Source organism: Macrobrachium nipponense, chromosome 7, assembly GCF_015104395.2.
Source record: "Macrobrachium nipponense isolate FS-2020 chromosome 7, ASM1510439v2, whole genome shotgun sequence".
Classification (NCBI taxonomy): Eukaryota; Metazoa; Arthropoda; class Malacostraca; order Decapoda; family Palaemonidae; genus Macrobrachium; species Macrobrachium nipponense.
Window position 1 is genome coordinate 38,983,343 of NC_061109.1, and position 20,431 is coordinate 39,003,773.

A 20,431-nucleotide genomic window follows, 5' to 3' on the forward strand; every position below is an offset into this window, starting at 1 on the left:
TGTTTAACACATGCTTCACCCAAGATCACTTTGCAGTTTGTCACATTGCTTTTGTCGGCTCCTATAACCAGAATGTAATCTATTTGGCTCTGCACTCCTCCACTTTCATAAGTTATCAAGTGCTTATCTAACTTCTGAAATCATGTGTTCATACAGGCCAATTCAAAACTCTGAGCCATCTCCAATAAATAATTCCCATTATTTCTAATTCCAAACCCATGCCCTCTGTGTACCTCCTCATACCCATGTCTTCTCTTTCCCACCCTGCCATTCATATCAGCTCCTATTATTAGTTTCTCCTCCTCTTTCACTGTTCTAATGGCAGCCTCAAACTCTTGTCTAAATAATTCTTTCTCTTGCTCCTGGCAAGCTATCTGAGGAGCGTATGCTGATATTATATTTACTGTCTAGTCCCCTATTATTATCGGAATATTTAAAAGCCTATTATTTACTCGCCTTTCTTCTACCACTTTTTCCTTCCAGTTGTTACTTTCTATAATTCCAACTCCATTTCTTCCCTATCGTGACCCACTGCAATAGAGCTTATACCCATTTCCTATCTCTCTAGTTCCACTCCCTTTCTACCTAGTCTCCTGCATACACAAGAAATCTATCCCCCTCCTCTCCATCACATCTACTATCTCCCTCAGTTTACAAGTTAGAGTACGTACGTTCCATGTACCTGCTCTTATCTTCCACTCTTTCACTAATTTCTGTATTTCCCTCTGCTCTCAAGCAAACATTTACTCAGATGAAGACTGGGGGATGCTTGCATAATATAAGTGGGGCATGTCCACAGTTCCATTGTTTTATCATTTTCAATTATCACTACGATTGCTAAAGCTTCCAAAGGTCTGTCTGAGGTGGAATGAGAATAATGCAAACAAGAACTACTGAAACAACTTTGACAAAACATTTTAAATGGCTATTAAACCACTGGGGAAAAAATCCACTTGCCTATTAGTTATGTATTTTTACTCCTAAAGTATTCCATATAGTTTGCCTCTTGGACAGATGGAAATCTGAACTAGGCATACTCACATTTGAAGACTAAGTAAATCCATAACCCTTTTTGAAGCACCAGATGTAGAGTACAGTAATTAATATTTGGAAGATGGTGGGAGCAACACAGTGATAGGGTGGCAAACAGGTATTTTTCGGCATTGCTAATTTTAAACACTATTTCAATATGTTTCCATTAAAGATAGCACATTAAAAATAGTCTAGCTTCCATTGTTCAGAAATGAAATTTCATAGATCTTCCTCAAAACTTCATTCTACATACTAATAACTGACCTCATTTAAGTCTGTCACAGACAACAGCAGAAACAGCATTATGGTAAATTTCCACAGGTTATTCTTCAGCTCACATTTGAAAATATATGTTTTGGTTCTTAGATTTGTTTGTAATTGTACAAAGTGAAGGCCAAGTATTTCATCACAAGAATCTATAAAAGTTCTAGTGGCAAAACTAGAATCTTATGAGACACGGATTCGGTTTGTACTGTGTTGCAGAAATATGCAAAGTTCAGCAATATATCTAAATGTTCATGGATTCTGTAGCCTTACAGAAATTTCCAATAACTTGATCCAATTAACATTCTCAACTCTCACTTGGTTGGCAAATGTAGTAGTTCAAATTTCAGAACCAAAAAAGTAATTCATATATTCTGCAATAAGTGACTTGTTACATTAACACAAACTACAGTATTGGGACAGAATGTGAACATTTAAGGTCAATTAGTTCCAAGTTACCATTTTGAAATAATATGCATACCAAGAATTATTGCTGGTAAAGCTGTGACTTTAAAGTACAGCAAGAACTGAAAGATTTACAAAACCTCCAAGTACCTAACCTCCTCACAAAAGATGAGTGCTTGGTAGAGTACCAAATGGGTCAGACAAAAGATAAAATACAGAAAGCAATGCAAAAGATAAAATGCAGGCAGCAGCACAGGTGAAATTACAAAGAACCTTTACTAACATCACAGGCAAAAATTTTAAATGGTATACACTCTACTGAAACTAGAGGCACACGGTCCATGATAATTCAACATTTCCTCCTGTACCATGTAAAAAGGACAAATGCTATAGGAAAAACTAAAAATAAAATAATCAGCAAAAGTGACATATGGCACCAAAACTGGGTTTCTGGTCATTTTATGTCTCTTTTACAGTCCCATTACTTAATTTTGGCTCACTCACAAATTTTTCTTCATGTATAATTCATCAGGTTTTGGACTAGTACCATCTGTCTGGCAATGAATATAGTTAAAATGACATTTGAGAAATTTATCAGGAATGTAATTTTCATGACAATTTCAGTAACAATATTTATTTACCTGGTACCATCTCCTTCCTTGATGATCTGAGGCAATGTAATGGTTATAGATGTATTAGTTGTATCTTTAACTGATATAGATCCAGAAAACACAGGGACAGGCATTGTTGCCAATTCCTTTGTTGCCTTCTCTCCACAAAATTTCTCATTGCAACACCATGATTGAGTCTTGATGATTACTCCTGGTTGAATGTCTTGCAACTGCAAAAGGATTTAAATACTATTTAATGTTAATAATGCTAATAAATCACTTCGTTGAAAAGAATCATTCTATCATAATTCTATAATCGTGCATCAAAATTTTCTTGTCATTTGAATCACTGAGCAAAGTATACTAAATTCATGTTTACATACTTTGCTATCATTGCACTCTTCACTTTTACCTAGTCTAGTGGGCATAAAATCCATGAAGTATCCTAGTATATACAATTATCAAAAGGATTAGATTTGAAAATCTGAGTTGGAAGAAAACACTTGAACATTTAAATTTAAATCGAAGAACAAAGACACATAGTTATGAGTGATTCACAGACAATTCTCCCAAACTTTTTTCATTATTAGTACAGTGGACCCCCTTGTTTGTGGGGGATGCGTACCAGATCACCCTCCCCCACAAGAATAGCTAGAATCTGCGAATACTCCTGTAAAAATGCTTAAAACAGCCTATTTAGTTAGTTGAAACCTAGAAAAACCCACTAAAAATGCTTATACCTGGTGTTTTTAATAGTCTTATCAAAATGTGCATCTAATCATGAAACTGATATGAAAATACAGTAATTTGTTGACATTTCTCATAGAAAAATACAGCGAATACGCGAATTTCCCGCGAATAATAGGTAGATATGTTCCATTGATAAATTCGTGAATATGTGAGTCAGCAAATGTTGAGACCACAAATATTGGGGTTCCACTGTACTCTTTCCTTGATTCTACTCTTTCTCTACCTGATATACGAAAGTACAGATTGTTTAGGAACTACGAGTAAGAATCTCCTCATGAGACAGATTTGAGCCAGTTTACAATGAGGTTTCCTTTTGAATGATATTGTTTCATGAATCATTTTTAATGATATCAAGTCTACACTAGTTTACTTCTTCTTGAGAAATGAAACTGCTTCTTCATTCCACTTTAAAAGCCTGGCAGTTTTCTTTGCTGGCAAAGTAACAACATGCAAACACTTTCTTGTATCCCATCATTTCATTATGTTTGAATATTTGAATTACTTACACGGCAGGTCATGTACTCATCTTCTCTGTACATCTGTTCACAGGATTCTTGCCCCATAATTAAATTGCACCTCGAAAGTTTACCCCCTGGTTGTTTTGGAGGAAGAATAATCACTGCAGAGTTTTCCTCTTCTAGAATAATTTCTGGAGTACTTGGTCCTTGAAACAAAAATAAAAACAATGGTGAAAGATCTTTACATCTAATAAGAATAAATTCAAGTAATATAATTACCACTACATCCATACCTAAAATTCTGGAACTAAATCTCTAAAGCCCTGGCACTTTGATTTTGTCTGTAATACAAATACACCTTACATCATTCAAAAGTCAACCAGTAAAACGTATGGCAACATCTCTGACCAAGTGTTAACAAAAACAATATTCATGTACATTTTATAAAATAAAAAGGAAACCTCAGGTTGAATTGTTGATTTCTTTCATGGCTCATGACTTAAGCTGGAGAGGACTACAAGTTAAATAAACCTAAACTCACTATTACACTCCTAAAGGAAATACATTACCATCTTCTATATAAATAAAAATGTAAATGCTTGTTTGTTCAAAATCTTAAATCTCCGAAAGTTCTTCACCGACTTTTTTGAATTTTTGACATAACATTGCATTCGAATATGCGCGTGTTCATAATGGGGTTTCATCCTACCTGCCCCCCACCGAAGGGGTTGGGGTGAGAAGGGATTCCCTGAAACGGAGCTGGTTATGCCGTAGACTTGGTTACTTTACGAATTTATCATACATAATTGAGAAGGGGGTTGACAGAGAGAGAATGAGAAGGAGAGGAAGTGAGAGAGAGTAGACGGGGTGTCAGGGAAAAGAGAGAGAGAGAGAGAGAGAGAGAGAGAGAGAGAGAGAGAGAGAGAGTTGGTATTAGTGAGAAGAAAGAGGGAAAGAGACAGTGATTGTTGGAGAGAGAAAGAGAGTAAGAGAAAGGAGCGAGAGGGAGAGGGAGAGGAAAAGAGAGAAAGAGTAGAGGGGTGTTAGGTAGGAGAAAGATGGAAAAAGTGAGTGAGAGAGAGACAGACAGACAGAGAAGAGCCGTTGTTTTGAAGAGAGAGTGAGAGAGTGTTGATATTAATGAGAAGAAAGAAGGAAAAAGGCAGTGATGGTTGGAGAGAGAAAAAGAGAGTAAGAGAAAGGAGCTTCCTCTTTTCTTTCTTTGCCATTTAACCAGACTGAGCCACAGCAATGAGTGTAATAAAATAAGTTGTTCAATAGTTCAATATTTTTCTGTATTTCAAAAAACTTATACATTACTGTGACTCAAATGTAAAGAAGACTAAAAACATTAATTTACATGTTCCTTATGGGTGACATCAATGTGACTTATCCTGAACAACTGTTGACACCACAATGCAACTTGCTAAAGCACAAGCTTTGGTGGCAACCTTTGCCCCTCTCCCATGGTATATTTCCATAGCCTCCTAATTTTCCAGTGATATAGAATGATCCATACACATCCCCAAGAGCCAATGTCCCTCTCATTCCTTCTTCCCTCTCTTATTATGAGGTATTATTTCACTGTGAGCTTATATTGAGGATGGTCTTATAAGCTGATAAAGTCAGTCATGAGCGTTACATTACAGGGTAGGAATAATGAAATGTAAAAAGTGTGTATTTGCGCTTATCTGCTGATTTTATAATGAGCATATAACTACAGTTTTTAACTGTACTGAATTATGGTATAAACAAACTGAAAATATAATAAACATTTCGTGGTGTGTGTGTGTATGTGTGTGTGTGTGTGTGTGTGTGTGTGTGTGTGTGTGTGTAGGGCTATTAAACACATAATTACAAAAATACTGTTATTTATTCAGCATGGCATACGATAATTTACAAATTCCTTCAATGTCCAAAAATGCCATAAGTTACTTAAAATTTGCCATCATATGTCAATGGATGAAACCTTGAGACTTACTGATAAACAATTATATCAGTTACATTTTATTAAAGGACATTAAATTTACCCAATTTTGGAGTAAAATAATGACACACAAAGCAAGACAGAGAGAGTAAACAGACCAAAAGATGACACTCGTTCAATTTCTTACAGAAGCACAATTTATGTGTAATTGACAAATAAACTGAGTATACATGTGTATAGATCCAATGATTTTCACAACAGTATTAATGAGAGCATATATCGCCTTTCATTAAGACTATGGTGAATATCACTGAATTTACATGCAAATATTCACAGTTCATTTATCGATGACATGTAAGCTGCACTTTCATTCGTAATCGTATGAATGTTTCTCAGTTTACTACACCTTTTCTCTTCTGTAGTCACTTTACTACAAGTTTTGATGAAATTAATTTATCCTGTGTCCATAGCAAAATATGATTAATATAGAGTACTAATGTATATCAGTAGGTATTGTGCATTTCACATTTACCCAACATATAATGTTTTATGATAGTATTCCAAGTATGACTGCCAGATAATGGCATATACACAATCTTTATTATATTAATTATTATATTAATTAATTACAACTGCACTCCCAAATAAGAAAAATCAAGTAAAAGTTCAGCCCTCCCTTCTCCCCCCCATATCATAAGTGTGAGGTGTGTAATCATTGTAATGTCTTCCTCAGATAGTAAAAATTTTCCCGATCTGTGGGAGTTCCTTTCCAGTTATTGTGTCTCATTCAGCCCCCTTGGGAGTATTTTGACTTTCGAGTCATTACCGTAAATTCGGGAAGAGTTCCTCCTTTAATCCTAAGATAATAAATGACCTGTCAAACACCTTCTCCAAAGGAACAGATCCCTTCAGAACAAGGTGTGACCCACACCTGCAAATTGCTTTTCAGTTACGCCCCCAAACCTCTTCAAGAGTTAACAATTCCTGCCGGGCAGTAGCTATTGAAGCGTAAGAATTCACACCTTTCCCTGACCCAGCTTAACATTCATTCCAGCCCAGCCCCTCGGTCAGTTCCTTGCTCGACCTTCTGACTCATTAACAATGCCCTTAGACGTAGTCCTGTCAGCTTTTGACAATTGCCATCCTCTCTCTTTCTCTGAACACGTGCAATTTGCCCGGGCCCCCTTCTAAAACATGATACTGGCCCAATTGTTGTTTTCAGGATTTCGAGTCTCAGAGATGGAAGAACAAAGGCAGCAGCACTATCATTCCTCTGGGAAATCAGGATCACAGCCGGAGCTGGTGGCTAAGACACGGCCCCCGATGCAACTCCAGTTTGGTGGGGGTGAAACACCAAAACTCCAATACCCTCCTTTCTGGGTATAAATATGCCCTGCGAAGTTCATACCCTTGCAGTGCCGTACTGTATAGGTCAAAGATGTGAAGGTGCACCTGCGACGACTGATTCATGGTTCAGTCCTAACTTTACGCCACCCATGACTTAGGCTCACAACCACACTCAACCAAGTCCCGGACACGGCCAGTGTTTGTGTCGACCTCCACCTACAGTCAAGTGTCATACAATCAGTCCGCACTACCACAGTGCCTACTGAGTACCACGCTTCTGCCCCAACCTTCCCTACTCCCTACACTCCAGACCTTCGCCTGGCCTAGCCTCGCCCTTGAGGAGAGGAACCATTAACCACTCTCTCGGAATATCATCTTGGCTAGTAGCACTCCACTACCATTACGAGTTGAGCTCCTGCCGAGCTCCTCCTGCCTGCTGTCCTACTTGGCTCTAAGTGGAGGTATCCAATTTTCCCACGCTCCAAGGTGCAGCACCACAGACGACTCACGTCCCTCAGGCCCTTGCCACAGTCACTCCAAGGAGATAAGGTAAGAAAACCACAGTTGTTTGCCAGTATTCACCTATTTGCCTTGCACTCCATTTTTCCTCACTGCCTAATTCCCAGTGTTCCAATTCCCAAAATTCTTTAAGGTTCCAGCTTAGTATGTATCCCTTAAATTGTGTTTTCTTGCCTGCTATATGTTCCCACCGCATTCTGAAATAATAAGTTGAGTAAATTCCTACTTTGATAAATCGACAGTGTTGCAGACCCCTTACCGTCCTCCTTTGAGTGCTTCGCATTCGCATACTCCAGCAGAACCACCTCAAGTTTAACTGCCAGGAAGATCATGGGGTGCCACCCCTGCTGTGCCAAAGTGATAATCATTCGAGGTGGTTCTTTACCACTGTACATAGTGTTAACCTTGAGGTACTTTAGTTCGAAATTCTTTGTGTACTAATTCTGGTTAGAGCGCTGTTTCCCTTGCTAATCGGCACTAGTGTTCATGTTTTACCCTGTGCTTTAAGGTAATCCTTGAAGTGCCACAGAGACTGATAGTACTCCTTGTATACTATTTAAAATCCTTATCTCCGTTTTCTGTTTACTATATCTGCCAATCCGCCCAATCGGATTTTGTTAAAACTGCAAGTGTTGTTGCCTTTGAAAGTATAAATTTATGGAAGAGTGACCTCCCAGGATTGGTGGCATATAACAATAGCTAAACTCAAGCAGCAAATATTGTTAATGCACATACACACAAATGCACGTACAGGTACTGAGACTTGGTTTAAGTGCTCATTAGATTTTCAAAATAAAGATGCCACAAGACAAGTACAAAACAGAAGCTACTGACTCTTTACAAAATCAGCATACAAAAGTAAGTACACTTTCAGATACAGTGAATAAAGTATTTCATATACCCTACTTTAGTTGTTACTATTGCTATTATTATTATTATTATTATTATTTTTTTTTTTTTTGCTCTATCACACTCCTCCAATTCGACTGGGTGGTATTTATAGTGTGGGGTTCCGGGTTGCATCCTGCCTCCTTAGGAGTCCATCACTTTTCTTACTATGTGTGCCGTTTCTAGGATCACACTTTTCTGCATGAGGCCCGGAGCTACTTCAGCCTCTATTTTTTTCTAGATTCCTTTTCAGGGATCTTGGATCGTGCCTAGTGCTCCTATGATTATGGGTACGATTTCCACTGGCATATCCCATATCCTTCTTATTTCTATTTTCAGATCTTGATACTTATCCATTTTTTTTCCCTCTCTTTCTCTTCAACTCTGGTGTCCCATGGTATTGCGACATCAATGAGTGATACTTTCTTCTTGACTTTGTCAATCAACGTCTAATTATTATTATTATTATTATTATTATTATTATTATTATTATTATTATTATTATTATTATTTACACCATCGTGTACTATTCAGATTACTGTACTTGACTGTTTACAAATCCCTCAAGAATTGTCATTAGGAAAATACCTAAAAAGAACAGAATTATAATAAAAATTAGAGTTACAACACAAAAAGGATAGTGGCTAGATCAACAATGCTCAGAAGATTCAAGATTACTGCCTTCTTCAGTTATACCTTCAAAAGACATTATACATATTTCTTGTTACAGCATTACTCAATAAAACCACAAAAATAAAAATCATGAATATCTACAATCAAAATGCTTATAGTATATGAAAGTACTTCGGGCAGTGGCGAACTCAAATAGGACAGGCTAAGTAACAATGTCTGAAGAGGTTTACGTCTAATTTTTTGTACTACTGTCTTATTGTAACAGTTTATACATATTCTCATACTATATTAATATATATTTATATAAGCAATAAACTAGCATTTAAATGGGAAAAACTTTCCACCAGACATAAAATGGACACAGTAAACTCAATTCAAAGACAGTCCAAGTGATAGGTGATTGGAAGATTAGCATGTTATAAAAATGTCGATAACAAATCTTTCACAAATATTATATCTGATTTTTCCAAAATGTGTTGTTGTATTGCAAAAGCTTACATTTCATACTGTATTCAATACGAATAGTCTTGGACACAATAAACTAACATTTTAATGCACAAATTTCCCACTTAACATGCAACGTTAAGCTTAAGTCAGTCAGTCATGAATTGTAGGATTATGACATTAAAAGGTTTTACACATAATTTTGTGTTTCAGTCTTATTTATTTGCATAACCACCTTATCTTTTAATGATATAGCATGATGCCTAGTAGCATCAGCATTAGCAGTATGAACTTTCTTTGCAGCCATGAGGACAAATTTGAATGAACTCCCATGAACATGGGGCAACACATTGCAAGTAACTTGAACTATGGGTACTGAATGTCCCATAAATAAGATTACAGTATTTGCTAGATGATAAAATCTTAAATGATTTTATACACATTATTTTACGTACTTTAACATTTACTTCCATTTGATTTTGCCATTTTAATTATTAGTGATTTTCCATTACGTTTTTCATATTCTTCCCTAACCGACTTAAAAGCTGCATAAGCACACATTCTAAATATTATTTTTTCCCTCTTTTTATTCACAAAAGCTGCATTCAAGTTGAAAATGACCCAAGTCGAAACAATATTTGTTGAGGTATATCTGTAACAATATCCTTCAAAAGAAAAAAAAAATCATAGCACTTTAATGCAATGCAACTTTTCACTGTATCATAAAACAAATTTTTCAATTAACATACTTTTCATTTATCAACATCATCAAGTACGTACTAGAAAATAAGTGGTTTGTAAGTTGCTGATCCTTAGAATGATAGCCATGACCCCTGTAAACCCGTATCTTTTGTTTTTGATCAGTGGACAAATATTACCATTAGCTGGCAAAAGAAGCTTTGTCAAAAGATTTATAAGCATTATCCAGTATTATTCAATGGAAAACAAATGAAAATCGTAACAAGGTATAAAGGATAATTAAAATGCTTGAACAGAGTTCAGATAAAATATGTCTTCTGAAGTTGATCAACAATGATCCTGTGAACACTATGCTGTATAATATATGGACATAAATCTTTATGATGTAAGCTAAGAAACAAATGGCTGGGGTAATATTCCAATTATATCAATATATGTAATTCCTTCATCATCAACTTTTCTTATTTCCGGTACTTTGAAAATTCTTCATAAATTACTTAAATAGGATGATTAACAATAATGACTTAGAAAATATTGTTAATTTAATGGCAACCCCACATCTGTTAGAGTAAGGGCTTTCTGAAGCATCAGGAATGGTTTTTAAATGTCACTCTCTTATTCCAGTGACAATGTCCAAAATACTGGGTGAAATACCAACAGTAATACTTACTAGTCTCTTCCATAGAAAAATGATAAAATGCATCTTCTCCACGTGCTCCGTTATTAAGTGCGAACATCTGGAAAGACAAAAGCAGTAAGGTCAGCTGAAATCAACACATATTAGAGAAATCATCTTTAGATGCGATGATATTCGAAATCAATATATTCTGCCGAACACAATCTACTTGGAACACTTGCTCTACCAACTGAAGCAACGACCCATCTATAAAAGAGAATTCGGGGAGTGCGTGAATAATGTAAAAAACATTAGTATCACTGAAATTCCCAAGTTTTTCCGTTATTCTTTGAACACCATTTCCACTAAGGATATGGATATACGTATTTAAGAAATTGAAAACGAATAAAAACATTGTAATATCTAAGCCAGGTAAGGTAACGGCACTGTCATATTAAACAGAACTGATTATGTCGAAAAGATGGAAGCTGTTCTCTCCGACAGTTCAAAATCTATGGAGTGTCCTCAAGAGGATATAATATAAAAAAAAAATCTTGAATACAGAAGACATGATCAATTGCCAATTTGGTTTGATTATTGACAAAGAATACATATAACAAATTGTTTGTAAGTGGGTCTTTTTACTCAATATTGTACGGACCACCAAAAGTTTATAAAAGTGGGATACCATTAAGACCTAATCTGTCTGCCTTTAAAGCACCATTCTATAAACTAGCAAAATTTCTCATAAGTTTTCAACAGCCATTGACAGAAAATCAATATACATTAAAAAAAAAAAATACGTATGAGTTCAAGAACATCATCAATTCCCATGAAATACCCGAAGGTGCAGTGCTAGCAAGCTTTGACATCACCTCCCTTTGACTCCACTGACAATAACATTGAAGAAGTAAGAAATATTTCAAGGAATGCTTTTAAAATGCTTCTTAACTTTTGCATCAACGATAACTACTTTGTATTCAATAATTTGCACTATAAACAGTTTGAGGGTGTTGCCACGGGATCTCCACTTTCAGCCCCAATGGCCAACATACTTCTGCGTGTTCATGAAAAAAGATGACTTGATGATTGTCCCCTGGAGTTTAAACCAATCGTTTATCACAGGTATGTGACGAATCATTTTTGGTTTCAGGCATTTAAGTCACGTACAGCAATTCCATGATTACTTAAATAGTAGACACCCTTGTATTCAGTTTACCATGGAACATGAACAAAATAACACTATATATATATATATATATATATATATATATATATATATATATATATACTATACATATACATATATATATATATATATATATATATATATATATATATATATTATATACTATATACTGTTCAAGAGAGAGAGAGAATATTGAAGCACTTTTACATTGGACCACAGTAACTGGCTGGGACGAGAATTCAAGGGCACTATGGCTAGGACGAGAATGTAGAGTTACCAAATATACGACATTTAGATTTTAACTTTTTTTTTTCACAGTGATAAGAGAAGCTTCAACAGTGATGAAATGATAAATATTCTTTTGTATACTGTTATAACATGTGTGATAATCATAGCCAACTAAACTTGTAATGAAATATGGTACAAATCAGAACAAGAAAAGAAATTCTGCAACCATCCTTCATGATCTGTCTGAACTTGCTGGATTTGTTTTTGTGTGTTTTTTTTATGTTTATGGTACAATAATTGATATTGTTTCCATTAAAAGGATACGTACAGTACAGGACAGTACTGACATACAAGAGAGAGAGAGAGAGAGAGAGAGAGAGAGAGAGAGAGAGAGTCTTTCCTCCGTTAGGGTTATAGCACAAAACTATATAGTAAATTTCGCGTATGAAACGTATATTTATGATACAAAATTATTTATGGTAATATTACAGTATCGTACTGTAATATTAATGTATAAATACAGCAGAATACAGTAATCAAAGTGTATTTTTGTCTTTTGTTTATGCTCTCAGATCAGCTGATGATGCTTATTACCGAAAGAATTATCTAGGAAGATAATTTAGTTCCTATAAGAAACTAATTCGTTAATGGAATTATATTTAAATTTGTACATAAAAGTTTGTGATACAGTAATCCGTATTTCATAGAGAGAGAGAGAGAGAGAGAGAGAGAGAGAGAGAGAGAGAGAGAGGAGTATATGTTTTCATAGAAAAATTTCTACAATACTGAAGCCTGGAGGTTTTAATTGCCTAAGTAAGAAATTCGAATGGATTTTAAATATTTTTATGGTGATTACATCAATACAGCAGCCTACACGTAAATAAATTCAGTAAGTTAAATAATATGTTATCGATACTTTCCTGTGTTTTCTCTTAAAAGTACTATATGTATGCTGAGAGAGAGAGAGAGAGAGAGAGAGAGAGAGAGAGAGAGAGAGAGCAGAAGATTTTTTATACAAATTTATGAGAAATGGCAGGACTAACCACAATACGGCGTAAACCCAGAACTTACCGTAGTACATCATTTTTTTATCATAAATGCATTTGTATGTAATCACCAAAATATTAATATGAAGTAAAAACCTAGCTTTCTGTTTGGAGGTACGAAAGTGTCCCATCGTTCTAAATTACCCACGCATTTTAGATATGCTCTATGCAATAGTACAATCCTAAAATGTATCCCTACATTAAGGGGTCGGTTGCCTGAAGCGCCTTCTCCACAATCAAACCTCTTCTCTCCATATCTTCCTTCACTTTATCTCGCCATCTAATTCTGTCTCCCTCTCGATCTTCTTCCTCTTAAACAGGTTTTCTTACCAAACACCATCTTCACTTCCTCCTCATCATCCATCTTCAACACATGCCCATACTATCTCAATAGTGAAGATACTAAGCATGCTCTTCTTACTTCATCATTTCCCAATCTCTCAAGCAGCAATATTCCCATAATCACCTCGGCATTCTCATCTCTGTTCTCTCAAGCTTTACTGCCTCTTTTTTCCAATCCATACATTAACACTGGTCTTATCACTGTGCTATAGATCTTGACTTTTAGCTTGATTGGCATTTTCTTATCACATACAACTCCAGCTACCTCTCTTCATTTCCCCCACACTGCTTTTATACTACTGTCAACTTCAGCCTCACATCCTCCCTCTTGGCTTAAAGTAGATCATAAGTATTTAAACTTTTCTGCCTGTTTTATAATCGAGCCTCTTCTTTCTAGTATTACTATTCTGTCTCTATCTTTACTGCTCATCATAACTACTGTTTTATTCACCTTCAAGCCACGCATCCCTAAGACTCCAGCCACTCTCCAACCCTTCCCTGTAGTTTCTCCTCATCTTCAGCAGTATGTGTATGTAATACATTTGGCCTCAAGTATATACAGGTAGGCTTACCGACTTTTGAGTGCAAGACAAATGAGTGCCGACCATAGACCACAAGACAATTGAGCACAGTAACATATGAGCGCCATAGAGAAATTTACAGTTTTAAGCTTTATTTGTTATGACATGTAAATTAAATTACATCTAAACAAAATCACGTAAAAAAACAGAATTGTGACAGCTGAAATTTTTATTTATGATATAAAATACCAGGTTATGATACCAAATTTCTACTTCAGCAGGCGCCATAAAGAAAGGGAAAAAATTCACAGATTTAAGGTTTATTTGTTATGACATGTAAATAAAAGTATATCTAAATAAAATCATGTTAAATAAAGTTTATAAAACAAATTACTACTCCTGCTGGCTAATAATAAAAGATATTGAACGAATATTCTTCAAGAGACCGACTAGAATTAGTCGGTATCTTGAAGAATATTCGCTAACAATTTTTGATATAGCCTTATTAACTCTTACCCATTTACTTTGCTTTACAACTTCATGCTGCCCAGTATCTAATCGAATAACTTTATTTGATGTATGATTTTGTTCAACCGTTAAAATATCTACGAATTTGTATTGCCCGATGCCACCCTTCTAACAAAGTATTTGTACCGGCTGTTCACTGACAACACGTTCATAGAGACTCCAGACACTTGGGAGAACATAGCATCTCTTCTTCTTCCTTTTCTACAAGGTCATCCTATCCAAAAAGTGCAAGGGGGTAATTTTAATGATAACAACCAAACGATTGTAATAGTCAAACAACAAATAAACAGCGTTGTTTACTTTTTTCAAATAGATTGATGTGAATTTATGGCGCTCAAATGTTACTGCGCTCAATTGTCGATGCTTATTTGTCTTGCGCTCAAAAGTCGGCTCACGATCCAGGTAATAGGTTCCAAGACCATGCCCGCCTCCCCAACGCTGAAACCATGCTTGCGAACTCCTCGTGCAATAGAGTACAATGAATATCCTGATCATTAAAACCACCTGTTTTTGCCTATATAAACCTCAATGTACCTCTTATAATAACCATTACTGGTTATAAACCATAAATAATTATTTAAAAATCAATGAAACAGTATGTATTATAAATAACCGCATAAGAAAAAATTATCAACAAAACATAAATAATCAATTTGATTACATATGTAGGACATTGCATGGTGCATAGCACTTGAATGCACAATAACGTGGATGGGGAGCGATGATTATCATTTATTGTTTTCTATTGTTTCTTTCAGGTAGATATGACAAATCACCAAGAAATAAAAAAAATTAAGATATGATAGGGGAGACTGGGAAGATAGATGTGTGTGTGTATGTGTGTGAGAGTCAGCTCAGTGGTCTGGTTAAACTATTTTAATGATCATAATATAGGTATGTAGAGGAGTTTCTTTGTGTAGTATTGGAATGGCCCCCCAGCCGCCCCCCCCCCGCCCCCCCCTCACTCTCTCTCTCTCTCTCTCTCTCTCTCTCTCTCTCTCTCTCTCTTGAATATTTATACATTTACGGCAGTGAAGAAGAAATGCTTTAGTGCCACATGACTTTTTATTTTGACAGTATTTTCACATGGTATGGCATGAACAATTTGAATTTAGTTTAGAATTTTTCCATTTAAATTTCTTATTTTTTCTGTCTGTAACTGTGCAAGAATGAAACCTTGTCTACTGATACAGTAATACAGAGGTCAAACTGTGCATGTACAGTGTTCTCCCCGTATTCACAGGGGATGCGTACCAGATGGCCCCCCAAAAAAAACTTGGTTTGTCATTTAATTAATTCCATTAGAATATTTCGGTACATTGTCAACGAATAAAAATAACAAAGCAAGGTAAAGTTCAACATAAAAGATCTTCTGCAATAACAGTACTCTCTTTCTCTCTCTCTCTCTCTCTCTCTCTCTCTCTCTCTCTCCTCTCTCTCTCTCTCTCTCTATATAATATATATATATATATATATATATATATATATTTATATATATATATATATATATATCTATATATATATATATATATATTTATATCTATATATATATATATATATATATATATATCTACATATCTACTATATATAAGAGAGATAGAGAATGTTATTGCAGAAGATCTTTTATGTTAATATCTCTTTCTCTCTCGCTCTGCATATATATATATCTACTATCTATATTATAATATCATATATATATATATATATAATATATATATATATATATGATATATTTGGGGCCAAGTGTGTGTTTATGTATGTATGATTGGTTTATTATAGGCGCCCGGGCCGTCGGTTCTGACGGGACTGAGATTCGGAGCGGGAGATTGGGGTTGTTCCACCCTGGGAAGGTTCGAGAAACCTAGTATGTTCGGAGCCCGGGCTCCAAAAATTCTACTTTCCCCCCTCCGAAGGGTTTAAAAGAAGGGATTCCCTGAAACAGAGCTGGTTCTGCCCGTGAAACGGAGCTGGCTATGCCCGTACACTTAGTTTACTTTACAAATTCTGTTCTATATGACTTATCATTTGGAAAAGAATATTATAGGGTAAACATCAATGACATGAAAGAGGGTGGTTTTAGAAGGGGGTTGGCAGAGAGAGAAAATGAGAGTGAGAGAAAGTGAGAGAGAGTAGACGGGGTGTTGGAGAGAAGAAAGAGGAAAAAACAGACAGAGTTGGTATTACTGAGAAGAAAGAGGGCAAAAGACAGTGATTGTTGGAGAGAGAAAGAGAGAGTAAGAGAAAGGAAAGAGTGAGAGAGAGAGAGAGAGAGAGAGAGAGAGAAGAGAGAGAGAGAGAGAGAGTTGAGGAGGGTGTTAGGTAGGAGAAAGATGGAAAAATATGGGATGCGCCCATACTGTAAATTGTCAAAATAGGGGCCCGTGTAGTTGGGGCCTGCGAAGAATGCTCTTCACAACTTTGTGGCCAGAACACCCCTGCTCCGGGCTCCCAGAGACTGAAACTGGTATAAAAACTGTTGGCGTATGTAAGTTGAAAATACATTTCACTTCATCAATCGACGAAAGAAGTTTTACCACAGTAGGGAAGCCAGTAATGACATTTATTTTAGTCCTGATGTGCGCATGTGAGTATGTGTATGTATGTCTACGGTTGAGTCTACCCCTACATTTTTCAACATTTATTATTTTCCCTTTGCAGCAGCAGTTGAAGTCCAACGTACAAATGCCACCTAAGAAAAGAACAAGGATTGGACGACAGAGAGAGAGAGAGAGAGAGAGAGAGAGAGAGAGAGTTGGTATTACTGAGAGGAAACAGGGTAAGAGACAGTGATTGTTGGAGAGAGTAAGAGAGAGAGTAAGAGAGAGACGAGGAAGGAGAGGAGAGAGAGAGAGAGAGAGAGAGAGAGAGAGAGAGAGAAAGAGAAAGAGAGAAAGCAAAGCGAGGGAAGGAAGAGAGAGAGAGAGTTGAGGGGGTGTTAAGTAGGAGAAAGAAGGAAAAATATGGGATGCTCCCATACTGTAAATTGTCACAATAGGCGTCCGTGTAGATGGGGCCCGCGAAGACAGTCTCTCAGAGTGGGTGGCATCAACTTGGAGCGACTTTGCTTTTCTCACGGGCAGCTTTATGTGGCGTGCTCAAGAGTGGGCTCTCCGGAACGCCTGTACATTTTGTCACCGGAGGGAAAAACAAAGAACATAGTCTACCAAAAGGCTCTCCTCGGTGAAATGGAATCTCTCTGCCAACACCAAGAATTTTTCTTTTCCATATATGTTTATGATGCTCCATTTTGATATTCCATTTTCAAGGCTGTTGTTTGTTTTTGCCAAGATTTGCCTATTCCTCACAATTCAGGGTCGTCGGTAACTCATATTCAAGTTGTGGCTTGATTTAATCCATTTTCTTTTCATTTCAAGAAATATGCTCTGGGTTTACACGGACCAATCTAGCTGGGACGGGCGGTTAACCAGCTTGTATATATATATATATATATATATATATATATATATTATATATATACTCACACACATACATACATCATACATACATACATACATATATATATATATATATACATACATACATACATATATGCATATACATATATATATATATATATATATATATATATAATATATATATATATATATATAAGACAGAATAACGTTTGCGTAAGCGGGCCACAGTATATAGAAGGAAGGACAGGGTGAAACCAAAAAGGAGATAGCTGGTCATCAGAAGATGATACATTATTGCTGATGCATTTCGTAACACATAGTTACATCATAACAAATTATACAAAACATACATACATATATATATATATATATATATATATATATATATATATATATATATATATATATATCAGTAGTACCTCAGACTTCGAACTTGTCCATTCCAGAAGGCTGTTCAAAATACGATTTGTTCGAAATATGAAACAAATATCTTCATAAGAAATAAAGGGAATCAGGATAATTCGTTCCAGCCAACCCAAAAAGTCCCAATTTTCAAATTTTTTTCTATTATTAATGTGTTCAAAAGCTAAATTAAGTGTAAATTTATAAAAACAGTATGTTATATGAAGTAAAATTTTCGAAAAATTTGGTTTCTGTGTTGATAACAAAATCAATTTTATTCACATATTACAAGGATAATCAAAGGAATCGATAGTGTGAGAGAGAGAGAGAGAGAGAGAGAGAGAGATGATTGTTGACGTGTTTACTTACACTTAAACTTAAGTGTTGGCAAATGACAGAATTTACAACAAACATGAAGATTGTGCAAACAAATAAGTAATAAGTAAAGAACACAAGAAAAGGAAAGAAAAACTGAATAACTTTCCCAAGGAGTCGTTTAAACAAACAATCCAAGAGACACACAAGCTGAACGCAGCGTCAATATGTTTGTTATGGAGCAGAGTTACTTTTACAGTGGTAAAAAATCGTAGAAAGCAATTAGCACTAGATAGGTATTGTTTTTTCTGTAACAAAAAGAAGTGATTTGGACAAATCGAGTGTAATTGAAAGAAACAGACAAATCTTCCCAGCCCAGCTGGTAGGTCATAGGAGCAGACCAACACCCCCCCCCCCCCCAACAACATCTTCCCTCCCTCTCCTCTCCCTCTAAGGGCCTCTAGTATATATCGTCTCACTCAGTCCATCAAACACTCGTTCAAGTAGGACATTGTTTTCATGTTTTATGATTATGCCAAATTTACTGTCAAACAACATTTTATTTTCATATGTGAATTTTTACTGCTTTTACGGAGGTTCCTACATGCCATAGTAAAGATTTTCCTGCCTCTTGTTCTCTTCTCCAAAATATCACAACGCATGATAAACTAATTAATATTATTCTTTCATTATTCCCCCGAAATATAAACGTTTCCCTCTCTCTATCTCAAGTTAACCGAGCATCATCATAATGAAGAATGATTTTGTTAATCGTTTATGCTAAATTTTATCGCGAAAATCTTTGTTTCTTGTCATTGACTATTTTGTTGAATATGGTTAAACTAGACCGTCTCACTCGGCGCACCGAACACTGGCTCATTTAGAACTTTTTTTATTGTTTCTGTAATGCACTTGATTGTTTTCATATTTTATCATTATGTTAAATTTATTGTAAAATTCCCTTTAAAGTGAATTGTTAATGCTTTTAAATAACATACAGTAATATTTAAACTGCGCTCTTCTCCTTTCCTCAACATACCAACTCCTCCGTCAGTCACGAGTCAGCTGCGCGTGACGTCATCGCGGTGATGACGTACGATTTTGTACATCTTTTCTGCTAAATTTTAAATTGAAATGCTTTATTCTCTAACTTATTTTGTCGAATATGGTTGTCATTAAACTATATATTGTAAATGAAAAGAAAAAGAAGACACGTTAATACAGTTTTTCTTGTAAGACGCAGTAGGCCATGAATACAAGCATAAACATGATAATCGGTCAGTTCGAAGTACGAGCATGTATATATATATATATATATATATATATATATATATATATATATATATATATATATATATCATATATGTATTAGTATATATATATATATATATATATATATATATATATATATATATATATATATATATTACTTGTAAACAAAACTAATGGGATAAAAAAATACTGCACATGTTACGTTGCAGTACCTACCACTAAATAATGGTCACTAATCACTATATGGGTTCGGGTTTTACACTCACTCAAAAATGTTCTGCAACACTCTCCCAGTAATTTCGTTAACCAAACAATATCCTGCTCTTGTTACAAAAGAGAAATGTGCTTTTCTAATTAGAATTTCACTATTAATCGCATGAACACCATTATATAAAAGGGACAAGAAAAACATTCATATTAAGAAGAATGTGTAATGGTTCATGCATGGATGAAAATAAATTTTTAATGAAAAATTATGCATGATTACTAAACAACACTATAGTCGAAGAATAATTCTTTCAAAGACACGCACATAAAAAGAGGAAAAATTACTACTATAATATTTTGTCTCTCTTATTT

At 35.4% G+C, this 20,431-nt stretch overlaps 1 protein-coding gene across 1 annotated transcript in view; it reads right to left on the reverse strand.

Moving 5' to 3' along the window:
* The window catches only part of LOC135217128 (receptor-type tyrosine-protein phosphatase delta-like), a gene marked incomplete in the record, with an annotated part of 217,514 nt that overhangs the window by 42,689 nt on the left and 154,394 nt on the right, over positions 1–20,431 (reverse strand). The window contains 3 exon segments of the mRNA XM_064252834.1: positions 2,343–2,542; positions 3,569–3,726; positions 10,648–10,714. Coding sequence (XP_064108904.1) covers positions 2,343–2,542; positions 3,569–3,726; positions 10,648–10,714 — 425 coding nt within the window.